The 25228-nt window shown below is 38.5% G+C and overlaps 1 protein-coding gene across 1 annotated transcript; it reads right to left on the minus strand.

Moving 5' to 3' along the window:
* Positions 1–13819: 13819 nt before the first annotated feature.
* uri1 (URI1 prefoldin like chaperone) lies at positions 13820–24855 on the minus strand. Its single transcript, XM_036584718.1, has 11 exons — positions 24434–24855; positions 21078–21112; positions 20723–20801; positions 19438–19573; positions 19202–19293; positions 19022–19082; positions 18678–18855; positions 16738–16999; positions 16475–16626; positions 15781–16024; positions 13820–14700 (listed from the first exon to the last, which is right to left on the minus strand). The coding sequence occupies exons 1-11, from the start codon at positions 24503–24505 to the stop codon at positions 14518–14520; spliced, it is 1494 nt and encodes a 497-aa protein (XP_036440611.1). The 5' UTR covers positions 24506–24855; the 3' UTR covers positions 13820–14517.
* Between the last annotated feature and the right edge of the window lie 373 nt (positions 24856–25228).

The following is a 25228-nucleotide window of genomic DNA, read 5'->3' on the forward strand; positions in this document are numbered from 1 at the left end:
ACATGTAATTTGACCAGGGGTGCTCAAACTTTTGCATACAGCTGTAAATAATTATACTATTTAATCCTGTTCTGTGCTTGCTTAGTCTTTTATACATGTTACTAATCCAAGAAGGATGAAAATTGAGAGAGAGAGAAAGAAGAGAGATATAAAGAGAAAACAGTAGTTAACTGTGCACTTAAATGAATCATCTTATATGTAGCGCATGTGGACACAGACCATATATATACATATATACTGTAAATATACAGTCTCTCATCTCTCTGCTCTCAGACTGTCCTATGCACACCTTCAATGTGTCAGGTCAAGGCTGAAGACTGACTGTGAGACGTGATAACGTGTTGGCAAGGGGCCTCAGAATACACTCATGTCAAAGAGGTGTGGAATCTTGTCAAAGCTGTGAACATCAGGGTCTTGGCAGGGTGGCTTGTTCCTTTAGATAAAAATGGCCCAGTAATGTCAGCAGCTGTGAGGCAGAGGTGTCATTTTTGTGTGGCCTACCTGTAGTGGTTCTAAAACAAGGCTAACTTTAATGGAGGTTCACATAAGGACAATTACATTCAGTACATGCAGGCGTAGAAAACGCTAGAATGATTGTATGTACTTAGATTTATTACTGACTGTTCTGTACTTAGGTTTTATTTGTAAGATTTGTACTTTACTGAAGTATTATTAAAACAGAATACTTGTACTTTTACTCAACTACATCTTCAGGAGAAAAAGCATATTTTTACTTTATATTTTCATTTAGACTTTCAGATTATCTGTTACAAACCTCAATTTAATTTACTGTTTTATTGAAATAGCCTACCAAATGACTTCAGTTTTATTCAAAAAATATTTTTTTGGTGCATCCACTAGAGATGATAAAGATTTTGTTGTGAATTTATTGTTATTTTTGGCAAAATTCTAAATGCAAAACCATTGTTCAATAAAGCATGTTTATGAAAAAAGTATCTGTTAAAACATTTACTGTTTACTTTTATATTCGAATGTGGATACAAAAAGGGTTCTTCTATTGTTGAAACCCCTGTTGGTGCTATATAGAACCTTTTTCAAAAAGGTTCTATATAGAACCATATACAGCACATTGTCCCATCAATCTGGAAAGAATCATTTCAACATGAAATAGTTGTATATAGAAATCGTGGTTCTATATAGAACCTTTGCCTTCACTGAAGAACGATCTTTTTTTAAGTGTGTATAATCTCACACACAAGTATAAGAGTGCTCACACAAACTACAAAAGTTACACCCATGTGTATATATGTAGTAATTTAGGGGTTAAACCAGCAGCCCCCATTTCACCTGGCTTGCTGTTTGAGTCTCATACCGTGGATAGAGATTAAATGAAGCTGATGTTAGCTTCTTCTCATTTCCCATTCCACCCTAAATGATGTAGCAGTTGCATTCAGACACCTGCACAGGTGCACCTAAGTACCTAAAAGACAAGAATATAAAAGCTATTTAAGGAGGATGAGGACATATCTGAGCAGGTGAGCAGTGAGAAATGCTGACTTTAATTTACTTAGCTAGCAATAGTGTTTAGCACCTTGACAGTCATGATTTTATCACGTTTAAGATAGAAGCTTTCACCAATTTTTATCACTAGCCACCTTAGTTTCTCAGTGTAGCATGTGAATTATAAATAAGAGTATGAAATGAAGAAAATGAAAAATTTATTTCGCACAAAGGCAATGCTGTGTGTGTGCAGGAGAAATACAGCTAGAGTTTGAATTGGGCTTGTCTGCATCATGTAATTTCCAGTCTGAAAACAAGTCCTTGATTACATTTCTACATAATTTAATAGTAGACTTACTTTCATGCGACATAATTTCAGTGTGCAGGAATGTTAGTATGCTTGTAGTATTTAGCATTATGCATATGTATTCATATTTTATATTTAATGACTTTGTATTTTAGAGGACCCAGTGTCATTTTAAGTAAAAACATAAACACAACAAAATGTATTTGCTTAGGACCTTTTTGTTTATCAAAGAGCAGGATATCAGTGATTTTCAATCTGATCTTGCCAAACAAATATATGAAAAAGGGTGCTCATCGTTAATGAACAATTGTTTGAAATACTGCAAAGTCCTCAGTCTTATACTTACAAATGCTGAAAAACACAAACAAAAAGCTTGATGTGTTTGACTAGAGCGGTAATTTGCACAGACCCTGTCAATAATGACAGGTGCACATGTCAAGGATGACATTGCTTTCATTGCTTCTTCATGTAAATGGAGATCATGTTAATTAAAACACAGCCATCAGCTTAGCATTACTTTTTTTTATGTTTTGACCAGGCATGTTTAACCCTTAGAGGTCTTATTTCCGGTGGTTTGTTATACTACTTCAGTTTAATTGTACATATGCCAAAGGATAGCCCCTGAAATGGCCAGGACCCATGAGTGAATCCCATCTTTTATGACATACTTCCATAACCTAAGAATAACTTTTCCAGTTTGCATCGTAGTCTGTGTAGCTACTGAACAATAAGGGGTTAATACTTTTAAGAGGTTATGTTAAAAACATGGTGCTGGTAGTTCTGACAGAAAAGGCTTAAATGGAGCCCAGAGTTACAGATGTATAACTAAATCTTTGGACTGTATAGGCCTACAACTTGTTCTTATCTGCTATTATGCTTTTGCATTTACACAGTACTTGAGTTGGTCATTTGGGATGTTTTATCCTCTGATTTAATTATTTAATTATGTTTTTCAAGGGTGGGATAGCCCCCCAACCACCCTCTGTCACATCAGTCACAACCAGTGTTGCCACGATAGCAGGATATTGACAGGTGTGACAGGACTTTGATTACAGCGTCAGCCTCAGGGCTGGGGCTCGTCATCTGTCAGGTGTGAGCTAAGCTCTGCTGGGCTGACGGCACGCACAAACATGGAGGAGAGACGGGGTGGAGGGAAGGAGAAAGGAATCATTAAATCATTAAACTTTTCTCTGCATTCCGCTGTACTTAAGCCACACTCATGACAACAAAATGCAGAAACAGTTACTGCTCAGTTCACAACATCTATACATTCAGTTAACTCAACATCCTCTCAAACGTCAAGTCTGCAGATCGGTTGAGTATGAGAGGTTCTGGAAAAATCTCAATCACAGCCTCACAAAGAAAATCTAAACTTTAATTTAAGGTAGATTTAGTCACAGTCCAAGAAAACAAATTCCTTATCAAAAACACTTTTTCTAACAAAATCATATGTCACAATTATCAGCACCTCTGCATTTGCTACTTTGTGCAACCTCTATTTGTCAACAGAACAGCAACATATCTTCACCTATAATGCTTCATGAGTTTGGAGAATACAAAGCAAGGAACCTGAGCCCACTCCTCAATACAGAGTCTCTCCAGACCCTCCAGGGTCCTAGCTCCTCTCTTTTGCATTCTCCCCTTCAGCTCACTCTGCAGGCTTTCAGTGGGTTTTAAGTGAGGGGTCTGGGATGCCCATGTCAAAAGCTTTATTTTGTGGTCTTTGAACCTTTTTTGTCTGGATTTGGAGGAATGCTTTAGCTAATTGTTATGCTGAAACAATGACCCAGTTTCAGCTTTTTGGCAGAGGCAGCCTACGTGTTCTAAATGGCGGTGTCTGGAGACTTGATAATCCGGAAATGCTACCACCACCTTCTGCAAATCTCCAACTGTGATCCTTGGAGAAATTTATTTCTCTCTATAATCATCCTTCTACGGAGCCCCTGAAGGGACGTGGTGTATTTTTTTTTCCGGTAAAGGAACTTAATGTTTAGGTAAATCTGGTGCGCACCTGATACTATGTGGTGAGCACCAGGTACTATGTGGTGAGCACCTGATACTATGTGGTGAGCACCTGATACTATGTGGTGAGCACCCGATACAATCAGGTGAGCAGCAGATACTATGTGGTGAGCACCTGATACTATGTGGTGAGCACCAGGTACTATGTGGTGAGCACCTGATACTATGTGGTGAGCACCTGATACTATCAAGTGAGCACCCGATACAATCAGGTGAGCACCAGATACTATGTGGTGAGCACCAAATACTATGGTGAGAAAAAAAGTGTGTGTGTGTGTGTGTGTGTGTGTGTGTGTGTGTGTGCGTGCGTGCGCATCTGCATATCCATAAACTGTGTGAGTGTTCATTGGGCTCCATAGTATCATGACTTCACAGACCACTACTCTGTACACCGGCTGTGCTTGTTATTCTTCGTCATTCCTTCATGGAAGAACACATTTATGACTTTTTAGAGTCACGACGGGTGGCACAAGAACAAATAAAAGAGTTAAAGATGATAACGTAAGCTTGTTCAGACAGCTATAAAACCTTAATAATTTACCAATTTGTCCCTTTCAAAGAGATATAGCTAAATGTAGGCTGCCTTTGCTATATACAGTTAGCTAGCTAACCTAGCTAGCTATAAGGCTTGCATTGTTCTCTACGCAATGCATGTTTTGCATTAAAACTATACACACCCGTGACAAAAATGAGCCAGTGGGCAAAATGTCTTCAAGTTTAAGTGACAAAGAGAACTTTTGCTCCTCGCAAAACGGATAAACGATTCCATTGTCTGGGTTACTTTCCATTTTGGAAAAGTGAAAGGAGCACAGACAGTTTCACCACCTCATTCAGCAGCTGGGACTTTTTACATAATTTATAGCTAACTGTATATAGCAAAGGCAGCCTACATTTAGCTATATCTCTTTGAAAGGTACAAATAGGTAAATTATTAAGGTTTTTATAGCTGTCTGAACAAATAAGCTTACCTTATCATCTTTAAGTAGCTTTGTTTGTTCTTGTGCCACCTGTTGCCAGTGAACACCGACACTGTTTATGCATATATGTATTTTTTTTTCTTACCACATAGTATCTGGTGCTCACTTGATAGTATCTGGTGCTCACGTGATAGTATCCAGTGCGCACCAGATTTTTACCTAAAAAATATATATATATACCACGTCCCTTTCACCTAAAAAAAAATACACCACGTCCCCTCAGGGGCTCCGTATCCTTCACACTGTGTGTGGGGGTAAAATAAACCTGCATCCTATTTCAGGCAGGTGCACTACAGCTCTGGTTGTTTTAAATTTCCTGGTTAGCGTCCTAACAGTGGACATGGGCACTCTAATATGTACACTTATGTAAGCTGGTACCCTAGATGATTTTCATATCAGGGCCAATGGAGATAAAATTACTTGAAATAAATTGTCTTTACATTAGGATACACTAAAGTTAAGACTTTTTCTTTAGAGGGTGCCCAGGTTTTGGTATGAAAGCAACGAGTAGCAAAACATGGGCATGTGCATGTGCACTGCACAATGTGAGTTTTTTGGCCTATGTGTTGTTTTACAGTACCATTGTCTGGGTTCATTGATTTCAGAGGGATGAAAAGACAAATGCACAGCCTTGTTATATTTACCTTCATTTATTATATAGAAGCTAGAACTGTTTATTTGTTGTTTGATGCGCCAGACAGACCACTTCCCTCACCATCAAACAGAAGAGTTTCAACTATTTTGGATGCAGTGTACTTGAATATTATTGACAATTTTTATATAACTGTCCTTTGAAATATTTTAAAAGTTTTTATATAACGGTCCTATGAGTTTGTAGTGTGAGTAATTCCTGTAGATAAATGAACCACCCCGGGCAGTGGACTGTGGCTGGAGCGGACATACTTTGCAGATGTATATTTGTATGAGACAGAACAATAGGCTGCATGGGTCATCCTGAGGAAATACAGCATGGATTTTCCCACAAAAAAGCAAAACATGCTCCATGAACAGAGATGTATGTACAAAAAATGTAAAGGTCACTGGAGCCAACTGAAAGAAACAGAGAAGCATATGAAGACAGTTTCACAATCTTGTCTTTGAATTTAAATTTAGGTTAAAATTTTAATTGGAAAATACAGCAAAATTAATTTATGCAGAGGACATGAAGAATAGATAAGAGTTATAGTCAAGAAATACTGTGCTCACATTTTTTACAGCCTAGGCATTATTCATTCATTAGCAAATGTAGTCATTCACATTATTATTAAACTAAAAGTACACTGGAAATCTCTCTATAGGATTTCAAATAAATGGCATTCCTGTTCTAGACTTATCACTGTCTCTGAATTCAGGGGACAGTGGAGGCCACTCTTCTTATCTTCATGGCCCCTAAACTTGGAGTCTGCTCTTCCTTCCTCTTTCCTCAGTACTTGCCATGCTTTGGAGCTATTATGTAGTAGTAGTTGTTGTTATTGCTATAGTGTATGTTGTTTCCATAATGTGCCCTTGAATTAGTAAATAAATGCATTACATCTTGTCTACACAAAACACACATCCCACACTTTCAATGTGAATTCTACCTTGTTAAAAACTGCCTACATCACCCCATTTTTTTAATAAGCTTGAAATGTTTATTTGTTAAGATATAATGGACAAATAGAACAAACAGTTTCACTAAATATAGTTGTATGCAAATTTTCTAATTGATAAGTTAACACAGGAAACAGACAGTTACTGTTTTTAATCTCAGGCCTTGTGGCCTCACCACCACCTCCCATATCTGTGAGAAACTTTTTTAATATATATATATTTTTCGTATAAATGCCTTCTTACCAAGACCTTCATTTAATATCTTGCAGGATATGTATATATGTCTAATGTACCTTTAGTTTTTCTGTTAGGGAGGCTACCAGTCCCTTTGCATATCCAGTTTAAACTCTACATGGTTGACCCCCCTCTATTCCCCTGCTCATACACTTCATTCACTGTCCCTGAGTTTAGATTGGTCACACCGTTGGGGGCCGATCTTGTTAGATTCATGGCCCCTTAACTTGAAGTCTGCTTTTCCTTACTCATTTCTCAATACTTGCCTTGTTTTGGGGCTTTCATGTAGTAGTAGTTATTGCTATTGTTATTGTGTATGTTTTTCTGTAAAGACTGACCTCAAAAATGAGAAAGGTGGTATATAAATTAAACCTCTTCCTCTACTTTATTATGTTACTATTATGATATTGGAGCAAAAAATTAGAAATAACACAAATAACATAAGCTCTGGCTGCATTTCTTTTCAAAAAGCAGGAGGGGAAGAGTGAACTGGAGAGAACTGGAAGAGCGAAGGAAAAAAAAGATGTTACCCAGCCTGCAAAAGTGTGGAGGGGCTTTGACAGACACATCTCACGCAGGCTGACAGCTCTGTCAATAGCCCCAGGATGGCAGGCCTGATTGACAGCAAGCAGGTGGTGGCTGAATGGAGTTGTCAGGCCAACTGTCAATCAGCAGCATTGCCGTGGAAACAGGAGAGGCAGTGCAGCTGTCCAAGGTGATCTGTTGTTTTTCCAAGTCAAAAACATGCGTAGTGGTGCACTGTCATATAACAAAAATCGAGGGGATGGGGGGGAAGGACAGAACCAGAGCTCAGAGAGATGCGTTCTGTACAGCTGGAAACATTCATATTTTATTATGAACACTGAGACAAACAATGTATATTAGAAAACTAGTATTTATAGATGCACCGATGTAGGAATTGTGGGCCGATGCTGAGATTTGATATTTTTTAATGTATGTCTGGCGATGCTGATACATAAATATGTAAAAATGTAAAACCTGGAACATAATAATAATAATAATATGAGCAATAGGATTCATTTATAGCGCCTTTCTAAATCCAACAATAGACATGTAAGAACACAAAGCAGCACACAGACACACACACACACACACACACACACACACACACACACAAACGCATACACACACACACACACACAAACGCAACGTTACTGTCCAAAATAAAACAAGTATATCCAAACCTTTACAAAGAGTGGGCAAAGGTATAAAACAAATGGTATTAGTGTTTAATGGAAGTAAAAACGATTTTATTACAATCAATTTGTATTAGTATTACTATTAGTATTAGTATTGTATTAGTTCATTTATCATAATATTTTCATGTAATGTAAATGACAGTTGCTCATCTCAAATGATGTAGCAAAATAAAAATCGCCAAAAGTTACTTGTTTTTTGGATGATATACTCTCTTTCTTCTCTGTTTACAAAGAAGTTTACACACACACACACACACACATCCCAGTTCCTCTGCGCTCAAGTAAAAAGTTCCTCAAGGGAGAGTTGTCCACCTCTACAGAGGTTAGCTTGTTGTCAGTTTTTGAGTCTGAAACATAATGTTGTAGCCAAGACCATTAGAGGCATGTCTGAGTCAAGGCTGAGAGATAGCGAGGCTGAGTCAAGACCAAGACTTTGTAGTAGTCAGAAATGGCCAAGACCAAGAACAGAATAGAAAAATAAAGAAAGAGATAAAATTGATAATTGATCACCAGCATTGAACTATATATATATATATATTATACAATTCTGTATAATTTATAATAAATTATATAACAATTTACAGCCTTAAACTATTATTACTATTATTATTGTCTTAGTACAACTAAGGTTGTCCCTTCTACTCTAAAATGTGTTCAGTCACCATCCAGTCAACTGAATATAAACCAAACATCTTATTTTCATTTTTATTATTAGAAGAAAAGATGATAAGACCAGAGTAAAGTACTACAACACTGCAGAGGTACAACATTCACTGCTACAGAGATTAGCTCATTGCTGAGTCAGAGAATGTTTCTCAGTCCGAAGGAGATTTTCATTCACTGCTATGAAAGTTGGCTCATTGCCAGCTAAGAGAAAGTTTCTCAGTCTGAAGAAGATTTTCACTCACCTCTATGGAGTTTGCATCACAGAGTTTCTGACAGTTTCTATAAGGTTGTAAATGCAGTAACATTTACAAAACATTTTTCAGTAACCCAGTGTCCCAAATGTTCTGCTTTTTCAGAGTACAATAACTACATCATCAAATATCAGTTTGAAATATTAGTCAAATCTGCTTATTTTAAGCAAATTTCTGCTGAGACACATGATTCTGATGTTATTGTGCATCACTGCTAATATTATAAAGATAACTAACTCAAACACATTTAGAGTAATCCTAACATTCTGTTTTAGAACAAAATAAGCAAAGTGCTCAAATGTAAATTAAAAGTGATTTGCACTGCCTTTAGTGCGAGTTAGGGCCAAACACCCTTCGGTGTCTAACTGAGGACTGTGTGTTGATAGTCTTAATCAGACGTGTTAAGCACCTTACTAATGAGTGTGTAATTGTCTTTAATGGTTGTTACTTCAAGATGAGCATCAGATGTTTTAATTATGCAAGAAAATAGCCTCTCTGAAGTGTTATGGCCTGTGACAGTTAGTACTATTACCTGAGGTAAGACATTAAGCATATAAGGCATTTGTTGAGAGAGAGAGAGAGTGAGAATGAGAACACTCCTAAAACGCCTAGCACACAGTGTGTCATCAGTGCCCTGGTAAAAGGAGGCAGTGGACATAGAGCTCACAGGCATAGAGAGGATCATTAGTGTAATCTTCATTGCTTTGACAGCCTCAGACACAAATGACCTCTGATACTGCAGGGGGGATTGAGTCTAAGTGACTCTAGTGTGGTGCAAGACTAAGCGGACATTGGCTACCTTTATTGTGTGGCGTAATGTGATTTGGATGAATCACATGGAATGTACTTTAGCTGGGTTGTTAACATAAATGAAATGAAAACTATGCAGGCTAACTATGCACTGTACAACCCAGAGCTAACTGCAGTCACACCAGACCAAAAAAGAACCACATTTTAAAGAAATTGTTAAGGAAATAAAATCTGATTTACTCAGTTACTATAAGGCTAATGAAGCCACCAAGTAGACCTAATAGAAGCTTATACTCCGGTGGTTAGCATACTGCAGCTACATGGTTAAAATAATCACAACTTGGCTCAAACAGTGTCAAATTATGTAATCTCAAATAAACTTATTTCTGTGGTTTGACACTGTATGACATAGTTATCTTAAAATGGATAGAAGCAAATCTCATACAGTACTATGTAAAAGTCAGAGACCACCTATTTATTTATTTAATTTGAAGTCAAAAATGTATAGTACATTAAGTGCAAGTTATTTATTTTACAGGAGATACTTCTAAGAAGCTTACATATGAAATAATCTACTTGCATAATATCACTGTTTAAAATAATAAAAAATACTTATGAATGTGAAAACTTATGAATTATGAATGAATTTTCAATAATGAAGTATATATATATACACACACATACTTCTAACAACTGTGCAAGATCTGGTAGATCATCAAAACTGGCACCATCAGATAAACAGTACTTAAAGCTTTCATCTTTGACAGAAAATCAAGCTCCACTTTTGCTTCAGACCTGACACAGGTGTTTCTGTCCATCCTTCCACTGTGAGAAGACAACTCAACACTATGAGTCTGAAAGGATGCGTAGCTGTCAAGAAGCTGTTACTGAAAAAAGGAAACAGACAAAAAAAGTGAAAAATCTGCAAATCAAACAAAGAAGCTCCTGGTGCTCTCAGAACAGTGGACTGACCACCCCAGAGTCCAGACCTCAACATCACTGTAGGTGTTTGGGATTATCTGGATCATGAACTTTGGAGGTGTGGAAAAATATTCCTGCAGATTTCTTTGAAAAACTGAAAGCAAAGAGTGGACACACCAAATACTGAAAAAAATACTCCATTTCCAAAAAAGTTGGGACGTTGTGTCAAATGTAAATAAAAATAAAATGCAATGTAGGTGCCAAATTTGGCTTTTATACATTTTCGTCTTTGTAAATATTTCCGTACCATTTTGGGAACACTAGGGGGCGAGCTGCACTAGGTGATGGGTCAGGTGACAAGTCAGGTGCTAGTCACAAGACACTCACAGAATGGGGGCTCAGGTGGTGGGAACATAGGGTTCTTACCACAATTGCTGGAACAAACAAAGCGTTGACTGGATTGTAATTCTGCAATTCAAGTTTGTTATCTTCATCATCTCTGGTAAAAGAGTTGTTTTTCTGTAGATAAATGTCTCAACAAATGGGAACACCACCCAACAGCAAGTTTTAGTTTGGATTGTTGTTCATTGGATGCGCGTGAAGGAACATTCTAACCACCCGAGCAGGTGACTAACGAATAGGTTCTCCGATAGTCACTACTGCAATGATGTGCAAATCATTTAAACCCTATATTTCATTGGAAATAGTACAAAGACAAATATTAAATGTTGAAACTGAGAATAAATATTTGCCCATTTTGAATTTGATGCCAACAACACGTTCCAAAAAAGTTGGGATGGGGCAACAAAAAACTGGTTAAGTTGTGTAATGCTAAAAAAGCACCTGGTGGTTGATTGGCAACAGGTCAGTAACATGATTGGGTGTAAAAAAGCATCCCAGAGAGTCTTTCAGAAGATGAGGAGGGGTCCACCACTCTGTGAAAGACTGCACGATCAAATAGTGCAACAATTCTAGAATAACGTTTCTCAACATAAAATAGTAAAGAACTTTTTCTTTTCATCATCTACAGTACATTATAAGATTAAAAGATTCAGAGAATCTGAAGAAATCTCTGTATGCAAGGGACAAGGTCAGAAACCAGTATTTGCTGGCCATGATCTTTGGGCCCTCAGGTAGCTCTGCATTAAACACAGACATGATTCCGTAGTGGATATCACTGCATGGGCTCAGGAACACATCTGAAAACCACTGTGTGTGAAAACAGTTTCGTCGCTGCATCCACAAATGCAAGTTAAAACTCTAAAATGCAAAGAAGAAACCATATATAAACAGGATCCAGAAATGCTGCCACCTTCTCTGGGCCCAAGCTCATTTAAAATGGACTGTGGTGAAGTGGAAAAGTGTCCTGTCGTCCGACAAATACAAATTTGAAATTCTTTTTGGAAATCATGGACACTGTGTCCTCTGGGTGAAAGACCACTCAGCTTGTTATCAGTGGACAGTTCAAAAGCCAGTATTCATGATGGTATAGGGGTGCATTAGTACAAATGGCATGGGTGATGTGCACATCTGTGAAGGCACTGTTAATGCTGAATAAAATAGATGTTTTGGCAACATATGCTGCCATCCAGATGACATCTTTTTTAGGGAAGTCATTGCTTTTTTCAGCAAAACAATGTCAAACTACATTCTGCACGTTTTACAGCAGCATGGCTCTGTAGTAAAAGAGTCAGAGGCAGTTCAGACCTGTCATCACAAAAAACATTTGGCGCATTATGGAATGAAAAATACGACAACGGAGACCCTGAACTATTGAACAGCTGAATCCTACATCAACCAAGAGTGGGAAAATATTTAACTTTCAAAACTACAGCAGTGTCTCCCCAGTTCCCAAACACTTACAGAGTGTTGTTAAAAGAAGAGGTGATGAAACCCATCCCAACTTTTTAAAAACTTGTTGCTGGCATCAAATTCAAAATGGCATATATTCCTTTAAAAATATGGTTTACATGATTTGCATATCATTGCATCCTATTTTTATTTACATTCTGCACTGTATCCCAACTTTTTTGGAAATAGAGTTGTAGTTGTTGAGGTTTCTTTCCTGACTTAATGCTCATTTTGACTGAAAATTAAATAAATGAAAAGATCTCTTTTGCTAAAAACAGCAGCAGCAGCCTTGAAGTCTGAATTTTGTCTGTGTTTTTATTCAAAGCGTTATGCTTTGGAAACGTGGTTTGCACAATGCTAGTTGGTGGGGTTTCCATTACGTGTTAGCTACATTAGCCTCGTAGCTCCAATATAAAAATAAGAAATAAACTTTGAACAAACATGTCTTGACTGACCAACCACTTTGGATGTGAGGGGGAATTGTGTAACTTTAAATAAATAAAATTGCTTTTTTTTTAATTTTTTATTTTTTAAAGTCTTCAAGGTAGGCTCATTGTTCAGTCAAGCTGAGAGAACTACACCATGTAGCATTTAATCCAGCAGCTGACTCAGGTCTTGTCCAAGTCTAAATGCCAATGAGCTGATGTGCTGATGGATAACTGCAATCAAACAAGCCACCAATAAAGGAGAAAACACAGAGACTGATGAAGACAGCATGGCTCCTCAAAGCGCTCAATACACATCTAACTTCTGAAAGCTACAACTTATGTAAGGCTGCATTACCTGCATTCTTTTAGAACTATCTCGCTTTTTTGTCATTGTTTATAGGTGGGATGTGGCCAAGCCTGACATTATACATGAAAAATTTCTTTTGCCCAAATGAGCTCTTTAACCTAATATGGCATGAACTCTAATTGGCTTAGGTAAGATTACATTAAGATGCAAAAGCGTGATAATTTATGCAATTCTAGAGTGCATGTGGACATTGACTGGGTACCTGAGCCTATTCTCAAATATATAACAGTGCTTTCATGCTACTCCACACAACCAGTGATATCAAAACAAAATGAAAAGTAGCTAGATTTGTAGATTTACATGGTGAAACTAAGTTCCAGTTCAGAATGTCCCCAGTGCCTGTGCCAACGGGGGCTAGCCTTTACTGGCTATAGTTTGATGTGCCTTGGGAAAGAGTGTGAAAACCGTAATCTGAACTCTACCTCCCTCTAGTGACTGCAGCTCCACAACGCAGCCGAACAGCAGACAAAGGAAGAATCAATATGCTGACCCAAGCATTTTCCACTTGCGTACTACATTTGACAGTTTTGACAGAACCCTGACAAAAAAGGTAGCAAGACTAAATCCAATCCAAAAGTTTCACTTCTTTATCAGGGAATAGCATTCTCAGTTTGTTCAAGTGAACCAATGTTTCTGATACAGTTTTACTGGTTTTGAAAGAATGCATTGGCAGCATTTGCTTTCAATTTTGAATGTACCAAGTAAATCATATTTATGCAGTGCAAGCAGTTTGTATAGTATTGGGCTCACCAAATTACACAACAGTCTTAAATCAACAGAGAAATTTTATAGGCAAAATCTTTTATTCTCCTTCCAGTTAACAACATTTGTAGGCAGTCACAAAAGCTGGTCTACATTCAAAACCTGGAAATAAAGCAAAACATTTAGAAAAATAAGCTCAACGGAAAGCATAAAGTCAAAGCAGACTTTCTTGCAGGACTTTGTAAGGTAGAAAATATTAAGCATCTTAATGATGAGGCATGTCACCACAGCAACTAGTGAATCACTAAGACAATGAACTCTTCAAAGAACAGCCATATATATGTGCAGTGTGGAGCCACGATATTTCTAATGCTAACATTTTATTTTCACATTGTTCACATAGGTGGCCTAGAGGAACAAAAAAGGCAAAGGCAAAGAGTGTTTGTGAAGATGACATATGTGGCCCTGTGGCCACAAAAAAGTGCCAGGGCAATTTAGCAGAGAGGAGAAGCTACACAAAGGCAACACCTCCCACTGCCATGATTCTTACAAGACAGAAAGAAAAGTGTATGTGTAAAAGATGCATAGCACACAGAGCGTATTGAGTAGAAACAGACTGGACTGGCTTGAGGAAGACAGCACAGTACAGCAGCGCAGAGAGAACAGATGGGGCAGGACAGAAGCACAACAAAAACCAAGCCTACAAGTGTTACAGTTCTACAAAAAGGAGTTTAAAAAAAGTAACCATTAGATCCCAGAGAGTGGCTCTATCACTTCTGTTGCAACCGGGCAGCTTTGAACTTTGACACCCTTTTGGGTGGCTCCTGGGGCACTTCTGAGCCCACCTCTTCCTGCTTTCTTTCAGGGATTGTGGGTAGGGCAGGAGGGGCAATGGTCAGGTGAGGGATAGATGAGGGCAGGGGATCCTTTTCAACCACTGTGCCTGAGAAAGCCTAAAAACACAAAGCATTACAGTGAGCACAGACTAAAATAAGCACATGTAAAGACATATGGAACTACTATCATTATATAAAGCTATTAACTCAAAGACGCAATGAACTATTTACACAGTATCAGAAGTGTTATTTTCAGACACAAATCGTGTGTGTGTGTGTGTGTGTGTGTGTGTGTGTGTGTGTGTGTATGTATACACACACACACACACATATAAACACTACAACATTCTCTTACGCATTTGATTTGATATTTTCAGATCGATGCATCACAATGCACAGATGCATTTTACACTCCTTCTAGACTGTCTTGCATTTCATTAGACACTGAAGTGCAAGTCATTCTGAATTACAAGAAAGGGGGAAAGACGGATATTTCAACAAGACAACGACCCCAACAAACAGCCAAAATAACTCAAGACTACTTTCTAAACAAAGTGGATGTGCTTGCATGGTTGTGCCAATCTCCTGACTTGAATCTCATTGAAAATGCATGGAGAATTTTGAAATTGCAAGTCCAGCGGGGGGACCCTTGTAACCTTGGTGAGTTGAAGACAGTTCCCAAAAGTAATGGGACAAAACTGAACCACAATGCTGCAAAAGCTAATTACCTTATACCATAGATGTTGCGAAGCTCTAACTGCCAACAGCTTTGCAACAAAGTACTAATGTTGAGATGTGGTGCCTTTTTTTAAACATGTCTGTTTATGCTTACAAATACATACTGCTTTGTTCATATTTATAAGTATAAAGTGAAAAATCATTACGTGTGCAAATTTGAAGTGGATATATACACAGGAAGTATATTATGTAACAAAATCTAAAACTACATATTTATTTCCCCTCACTGTAAGTGATAAAGACAGGTTAAAAAATGGTCACATAAAATTAATGAAGAGTGTTTTTGGTACACAGTAAAACACAAACATCAGAAGTAATACGTAGCTTTTGAACTGAAATAAACCCATTTGATTCAAAACATTCAATTCATCTTAAGGTAAATGGATTGCAAAACAGCATCCTCTGACAAGTTAAAAAAGACTGTATTAGAATGTATTAGAAAACACAGGTAGGTAGTACCTCAAAGCGTCCATTAGGGCGAAGGCTTATGTGAGAAAGGCTGTCCTCCTCCGTAATCCCATCGCTGGCGTCACTGTGGGTGGCTTCGTCGTGGCTGTGTGTGCGGCCAAAAAAGGCACGCCGCTCTTCAAAATCCGCTGTGCTGCTCTCACTGGTGTCACTGCACACACTGTTCTCACGGCTGCGCGACTTCAGAATGGATTTCCTCGGGACAGGCTCGCCATTCACCACATCCACAAATACCCTGCATACACACCATTCAAAACATACAAACTGCTAAGGCTCAGCTTAAACATCTGAACACACACACACACACACATCATCTAAACCGCTTATCCTTCTGGGTCGCAGTGGGGTAACATCTGAACAGGTCTTGTAAAAGGTCCTAAAAATCATGATCATAATTAGGAAAACCAGAGCTGATGCTCATCTGTCCTAAGGAATTAGAATCACTTTGCTGCCCAAGTAAATAGATGTACTATTGCATGTACTAAGAATTTACATAACAAACAATACAAATAAAAAAGTCACAAATGGTACCACAATATGTATATATCCACAGCATGTAGAACTAAATATACAGTGTATTTACAACAATACAGATCAGGTGGGATATGACTAGCAAGGGAAAATATTTAAAGCAGGGCATGAAAAATACGCGATGTAAAATATACAAGCATCATTGGACCACTACCTGTAGATATCTGCGGGAGTTGAAATCTTATGATGCTCATGAATAGAGTGGCCGTTGCTTTTGCCGTTCTTCTTTTTCCGCTTCCCTTGTTGTTTTTGCTCCTTCCTGTCACTGAACTTCAGAGTGGTGTTCTTTCCTGTGTTTATTCTCACCTAAGAAAAGACATACAAAATTGCCTTTCTTACAGTTTAAACCAATACACGCTGAGCTCAAAGTTCACCTGAAGTCTGAATTCAAAAGTAGGTGTTTTAGTGACTTCTTACTTTTTTGGGCTCAACTGTGTGAGAGAAATAGATAGTTGGCAGACCGTTGCCTTCTTCCTCTTCTTCTTCTTGTTCTTCATTCCCCTCCTCATCAAGCTGTGGCCTGGAGATGCCATTGACCTGGCCTATGACAGGGGCAGGAGCCTGGTCCTCACAGTGACTGTGACCATTAACCTGGGCCACTTCGCCAGAGTCTGCTTCCTTCTCTTCCTCTGAAGAAGATGAAGTAGTGTCCTCTCCGTTGGTGTCTGTGCTGTCCAATCTGAGAAAGAGAAAAGTTTAGTGATTTCACACTGGAAGATCTGTAGGACAGCTTAGTCATTTACAAGCATTGCTTTGCATAATTACATATAATTGTTAAGTCTAAGGCACAGGTTCCCAACCTGGAGGACCCCCAACCCTGCACAGAGTCTTCCCTGCTCCACAACAGACCCACTTCAAATCATGAAGTGATTGTTAATTAGATGATTCATTGGATCAGGTGTGTTGGGAGCAGGGTAAACAAATGTGTGGGCAGGGAGTACACCAGAGTTGGGAACCATTGCTAAGGGCAGATGCAGCGAATGTGACCTGTAACCTTAAATGTTTCAGAGCCCAAATCACGGTTAAATATCCAAATAGGTCCAGATCAAGAAGGAATTGTTAGTCACTGCTAAGAGGACATAAAGGTTAATTCTAGTGAACTGCAGAATTGAGACAAACGCAAATGCAGACAATGGAAATTAAGGTTGGTGATGGGTCGTCTATATTGATAGACCATGACATGGCTTTTTAGGTGTAGGTTTCATAAAGATAAAAAGCAGTGTCTCTGCTTTTGTTAAATTCTATTTTGATTCTAATCATTGTATTCATGACCTGACAGTTAACTGTAATAAACATAATTTGCTGTGTGCTTCAAATTGTTCTGAAAGAACCATTTAAAACCAACTAAATAAATAAATAAATAAATAACTGTGGAAAACTCTAGTTTCTGTTTATTTTACAATACTGTGTAAACATCTATTTGGTCTAATTTTACGAGAAGAAAACAGTCCAATCAAAACAAGCTATATTAGGTTTGCATTCTTTCAGCATAGAGCACAAGTACTCAGAAGGCATGGATTTATTAACTTTATCAGCTGATACAGTGATATGTTGAAAATGTGATACTGAACTTTATCAACACTGCCCAGCCCTAGTGGAAATGCTCATAACACATTCCTTAGTGATCAAGGACACCGAAAATAGAGCTAGTAACATCCTCGATAAAACATCACTGACCACTGTGAATGCACAAAACATAATCTGACTGGGGTGTTCAAACATTTGCATATGACTATAACTGGCACTTACTATAATTGTCAACTGTAGATTTTTATTATTAGGTAGCCTAGACAAGTGATTCATACTCTTCAAACATATTTAAACAAGGGCAGACATTCCTTTACACATCTATTGCCAACATATTTTTGCAGAGAAATAAAACCATGTACCAACATACCCTCCAAACCACAAAAATCTAATGTGATAAACAAACTGTTGCACTTTAATTCAATGATTATATAACACTAGATTTTAATACAAGAGAAAAAGACTGGTATAAACTTCCAACTTAATTTGGCAGTGGGCTATTTAAACAACAAACAGTAATGAATGGAATAAGCAAAACAAGAATTTTCACTTTCCCTCTCATATCACCTTCGATTGATGCTTCAACTTTATGCCCACATCCTGGCACTGACAGCACTACCTCTAAGCACCTGCTAAACCTGACTCTCAATCTTAACTGAACAATTTAGAGCCGAAATCACTGCTCGATTGTGGCATTTGGGAATTAATCTCATCATTTTCTGTACTTTCAGTTCAAAACTGTTTAGTTACTAACCTATCAGCTTGTGTGACATAGTTTTATATAAGGCACCTTCTAATTTAGCTCTAATTTACTTTCAGCTTTCTCTCACCTATCTCTCTCATCCTGCTCTTCCTCCAGACGCTCCAGCTCATCCAGCCGAGCCCACAGTTCTTCTTCACACAGCGCTCCTTTACTGCTCTCTCCATCTTCTCTAATGTCCTCCTCCAACTGCACAACATACTCCTCCTTGGGCTTGGAGTTGGGCTTGTGGGCCACACGATGTTTACCTGACAAAAGATTAGATGTTAGGTTTAGGATGCACCTGCAGCTGACTCCTTATTTTTCTGTATCTATTCCTTACTCTTTGGTAAATGTCGCTTCTCACTCACAGGACAAACAAAAACAAAGAGCACACCATACAACTTATTGCACTAGCCAGAGGTCTGAAGGCACCTTTGGTTACGGTTTCCTCTTCTCCAACTTCTTCTCTAATGTCAACAAAATCTCCTGTAGCCTGTGGAGAGGGCAGAGATGTACAAAGAAGGAATTCCTTATTCCCACACAAAGAAAGAGTCGAATTCGTGAGCTTATGTGGTTGTATGAAAATTGCAGCTAAGAATGTGACAGACTTACACTAGTCATTTTTTCAAGGTCTTCTGTGAAGCCTGCTTTGTCTTGAAAGTTTTTCATTACTTTGTGCAAATCATCAAGTTTATTCTTTACATCTGAAAAAGGTACAAGAGACAGACATTTGTCAATTGATTTTCAGGAGATCAGAATAATATTAACAATAACTTAATAGTCATTTAAAACTGTAACAATAATAATAATAATAATAATAATAAATTATAGTAATTAAGTGAGCTTACGTTTATTTCTGTGTTCTACAAGCGTCTGGGCCTGTTTAGCAGAACACTTTGCAAACCAGTTATCTCCAAGGAGAACTGTGAGCTCATTAGTGTGAACCAGCTTCCCAGGCATGAAAGCCAAAGGGCCGAATGGTACCTAACATGTTCAACAGACAAAACAGAATTTACATTACATATACACACACGTCATGAATAACTAAGGTAAGACTAAATTACTCCTTTAGGGCAACAAAATCGTTAATCTCCTCAACATCCCCAAGTATTCTCTGCCTCAATACACCAGCCCCAGCTCAATCATCAATTCCTTCGTGCACAAAATCATTTGTGTAAGTTGCAGCATCTTTCAAACTAGTGTGTGTGCGCATGTGTTTTATACACATACATATACATATATACACATATGTATGGGTTTCCTCTGGTTAATCCGGTTACCTCCCACAGTCCAAAGACATGCAGTCAGACTAACTGGACATGCTAAATTGCCTAGATGTGAGTGTGTGTGGGAATGTATATGTTTGTCTGTCTGTCTGCCCTGCCATTGACTGGTGACCTGAAAAGGGGGTATCCTGCCTTCCACCCAATGACTGCTGGGATAGGCTCCAGTTCCCCCGCGACCCAGAAGGTTAAGCGGCTTAGAAGTTGTGTGTATGTGTGTAAATATATATGCTAGATAGATAGAGAGATAGAGAGATATAAACAAAGTGATTGAGTGGTTTTGTGTGAAAAACTTCCTGAGGCTTAATTGTTCACAGTGGTGGTGATAGGAACCAGAAGTCTGAGAGTTTAATGCCTCCAAAAAGTTCCCTAACATAAAGTTACTACATGAAATGGTTCCGAATGCACTGCCTGATGCCAGATACATCATTTTACGATAGTTTTAAGAAGATTTTGGCTTAACATATCCATGCATTTAATCCATGGTGAAAAGGTACATGCAGGGTGCAATAAGGCAAAATAGTCCCCAAAGGACACATTTTTATGGCTTTACTGTTATGTCTTCATTATCATCATTACATAGAAAAACACTGAAGTAGATATTGTAGATATCGGAACCCCTGGTTCCTATCATCATGGCCGTAAAGAAAGACTCGGTAAGTTTCTCTACAGTGAACGATTTCACAACAAAGCCCACTGAATGACTTTGTTTACATCTCAATGACTGAATTACAAATTTTCAAAATTGGTTGAATTCCCCTTTAAGTGTGTAACAGAATTGCTAATAAATGATAACATGACCCAGGCAGTTACACTGATTCTGTTAAGACAAATTAAAACTTTTGTATACCATTATATCATAGGACAGCTTATCAGGCAATGTGTCAAGGCGCTCTTTCAGACTTTCGTAGTCTTTCTCCATTTTTCTCCTGGTGAATAAGAAAAGAAATCTAGTCATGAGTTCTGCAATAAAGTCTGGAAGAAGAAAATCAGATTTTTCGAACTGTCCACTATTATAAGAAATGAACATCTATACAATAGGTTATGTATACAACAAACCATCGGCTTTATAAATAAAGGCATGAAAAATGAGTAAACAAGTAGTATTCATATGGGGGGAAAGAAAATATACACAGACACATTAAAGCCAAAATAAGGCAGATGGGTTGCCATGACCCTTATAAATTTTGAGTAAGGACACTCACCAATGTGTTATCTGACTTTTGCAGTCTTTCACCACCTGGTGTTAAAACAATTATAGATATTTTGTCATTTTGTAACCACTAATGTAGCATTCATCACTGAAAACTGACAACAAAAATCCTATATGCATGTTACAGAGTGGAGCAGACAAATAACATCACTTACCACTGGAGCGTTATAGATGCTATAGACGCAGCTCAAAAGATATTTACAACTTTCCAGCAATGTTTTCCCAGTAACATTACATTTTTCTTCTTCTTTCACCATTATTAACCCTGTTCTTTCATTTCAGAATTCAAATGTATATACATGAAATATTATAGGAAATATCCTTACTCAAATACACCATTACACATCTGAAGACCAGCAAACTAGCTAACTTTCTACTTTAGCCAGCTAGCCAGCCCACACACATTGTGCTGCAATGACGCTAACAAAATGGTGGTGAACTAGTGTTAAAGGTATTTCTACATGCTTTCTACTTTGAAATAAACAGCTTTAAAATATATTACAGCAACATTTTTGTCTTTCCTCAGTAGGTGAAAGACAACTCAAAGGGGAACTCGGATTATTTTGTGTAATTAAACGTTGTGTAATTTGTGTAATTTGTGTAATTAAACGTTGTGTAATTAAACGTCAAGATGTAAACGAAGTCATTCAGGGTGCTTTGGTGAGAAATGCTTCATTCTCGAGAAACTTAATGACTTAGAATTGTTCAAAGTGGCAGTGATAGGAACCAGACGTCCACCTCTAAAAGCTCCCTCTAAAAGTTATTACATGAAATGGTTAGGAATTAGGGATGGGAATCTCTAGGCACCTCATGATTCGATTCAATTACGATTCAGAGGGCTGCGATGTGATTATAAAACGATTATCAAAGCATCTCGATGCATCTTTTTTTCTATACAGGATTTCTTTATTTTCTCACTGTGTGAGGACTTGGTAGTTTTAATGCAAAGTATTTGTAATGATCCATAATGAATTTACTTCCAATATCTTTTATTAATAAATCAAATGGAGGTGATGTGGCAAGTGAACTAGAAGGCTCTCATTCACTGCCTTTGGAGCACATGAGACGCTGCCGCCACTCATCGGCGATATATATAAGATCCAGTGGTGATGGATGTCCATGCAGCACTTGTTACAGACGTCCTACCCGTTTTTAGTGACTGTATAACTTTGGTTTTGGTCTCGTTGTAGAGGAAGTGGGGGGATCGCTGTGTCAATAAAATATCTTCGAGACGTGACGTGTGCAGCATAGCGCGCAAAGCCCTGTTTCGCAACAACTGAGAATTGCCATGCAGACTGCAGGTCACCAACAACGATGCGTTATTCGCATTTATAAGCAGCTCAGTTGATTTCCTGGCAAGTTAAATCTGCAACGAGAGACTGTCAAACAGTAAAAAATTGCAAAGATGAAGTCAGCTTCTCTTTTGAATTTTCTCGTTCCACCTTAAATGGTGCCGCATTTACATTCGGCGCCTCAGTCTAGAGCTGGGCGATATGCCAAAAATGTTATCACGATGAACAAAATTCATATTGTTCAACATCGATACATATCGCGATAAATGTCAAATCATTATTTCTTTCAAGTTTGAAGGCTGATTTTTGCTCCTGGGTGGTTAATTGCTGTTTTAAACCATCCTTTATGGTCGGAACATGACAAACTCTCGCCAAACAGTGGAACATTTCACAGATCTGTCATGGGAGAGTGGGAGAAAGTGTCTGGTGAGCTGTTTTTACCAGTTGGAAAAGCATGGCTGTTTTTGTAATAGTCATAATTTAAGAAAGAAAACAGATTATTTTTAGCTGGTGACGAGCGCTCGGCTACCCCGCTACAAATGATGTCACAGTATTCAGACACCAGCTAGCGACGTCTGGATTTCTCTATACTATCGTAGTAGTTTAAGTGGTGAACCGCAATATACCAACACCAGACAAACTTTAGGTACGTTTAAACTGAAAGTGGTGCTTTTGTGTCATTATCGCTCTATCGACGAGAAGTTATATCGCGATAATTATCGTTAACGTTCTATCGCCCAGCCCTACCTCAGTCAGAATTTAAGGTGGAACGGGAAAATTCGAACAAGAAGCTGGAGCATGAGAAGCGACTTCAGCCTCGTAACACAGCCGAATGTTGAGACACGTTTTACAATAAACTGCTCTAGTTTTGAAGAAAAGTTTTCTGGCGGAGATGTGAGGAAAGCAGCTAAGGCTTAAAGCAGAGCGAAGTAGATCTGCGCTCTCGTTTATATTGTTTAGTCTATACTAGGACATTATCACATACTGAGACACACTGGACATTAAATGTTGTGGCTCCCAAGGTGGTCTGATTTATGTTAAAGGACAAAATGGCTCTTCTTATCATTTGTGTTGTGACTCCTGATCTAACCTGGCTTTTAATGCAGAGGGAGCCGGTCGGATTTCTCACTCATCCAGTTGTGTTTTTGTTGTGTGCCGTCACAGACTGTCCGGGCGCTGCACTTCCGCACTTCCAAGTTCCGCCCTTTGCGTTCCATCAACATTACATTATAAATTAAATATTTAGAAAATCGATTTTTTGACATCTGTGAATTGGTTCAGAATCGTTCACGTCCGCATCGCGATGCATCTAAGAATCAATTTTTTCCCCGCAGCCCTATTAGGAATACTCAGCTTCATGATCTGAGACACTGTTTTATGATTAGGTTTCGGCCTAAAATGTGTTTTAATCAATTTATTTCAATCTATGTATGGAGGAGGGATTAATGAAGGGTGTTCTAAGGCAAAACAGTCCCTAAGGAAAACTCTTTTTTTCAGATTTACCACTATTTTACAATCATCAATTTTAACCTACATATAAAAACTCAGACACGTGTAGGTTCACTGGTGGTTTTGGATAGTAAATAATATGGCTGTATTTGTATTGTAAGACATGGTGACCCCTGGTTCCCATCACCACCAGTGTAAAGAAACGAGCCATTTCACACATTTATCACCAACCCACTCTGAATGACTCTGTTTACATCTCAACCACTGAATTATGCAGATATTTTGGACAAATCGGCGAAATTCCCCTTCAACAAACTTGTGTAGCAACCAGCTAGCCCACCGCTGCTACGCAACACGTGACGGCCTGGCACTTTCTAGAAAAACAAAACTAAAACTTCAGTGTCTTGTACATGCAAAGCTGTGATAACTGCTACTTTTAACTGTGGACTTACAGCTACAGATAGCAGATAAATATCAGCATAGCAGCTTTATTACTGGAAGCGAAAGCAACCCAATTCTGGAGGTGTGAGCAGCATGTCTGTCGAGCTGCACATGAGCTCAAACTGAAAGTGTCCTCGAAAACACGAAAACTAAGATTACTCTTTACCTTTCGATGTTCCTCTTTTAATCTCTCTACGCCTTTCGGCAGATCGTTGGTCGTTTTCACTTTCCCAGCCATTCTGTCCCGTCGGCCTCCCGTAATAGGCGTAAAGACGGTGGATATCACCACTATCGCACCACCACACTCAGCTCAGCACACTCAGGGGGCTGAAGTCCTATAGAAATGTTTATGAATGCCAGTGAAGGTGCTCCTCTGCCCTGGCGGCCTTTTAGTCATCAATGAAGCGGTAGAAGCGATCCAATTCAAGATTGAGACCATTTCACCCTTGCATTGTACAAAGTCGAGCCTTTCCAAAAATATTCCACTGCTTGTGTTCTTGGCGTCTTCAGCAATGTCCGTCCGTCTGCGCCATATTCATCTCCCAACAAAAACACAGCGGCGGACACGTGATGCGACGCTGAGGTGCTTTATAGGTGCGCTCGCTTTGCGCAGGCCCTGCGCAGAGTGAAGATCTGTAAACCATGAAAGTGGCAGGATAGGGGAAGGTTTATCTTGTAGATCGACTAAATCTGCACGGAACGTCTTAAGAACTTGTGCAGGACTCCAAATGACACTTTGCTAAATCATGAACAAGTCGTAGATGAGTGCGAAGTTTCGTCAAACAGCAAAATATTAGCATTACAGCTAAACAGTCTATTGACAAGTCTAAACAGCTGATTTTATAACGTATACAAAAGTGACTGTCTGCTGATCCTTAAAGCAACTACGCGTGATTTGAATTGTATAAATTATTTAAATGCAAAACACACAACTAGAAATCAATTGAGCAAAATAGGACAG

The sequence above is a fragment of the Colossoma macropomum genome, unplaced genomic scaffold (genome assembly GCF_904425465.1).
Source record: "Colossoma macropomum unplaced genomic scaffold, Colossoma_macropomum, whole genome shotgun sequence".
NCBI lineage: Eukaryota > Metazoa > Chordata > Actinopteri > Characiformes > Serrasalmidae > Colossoma > Colossoma macropomum.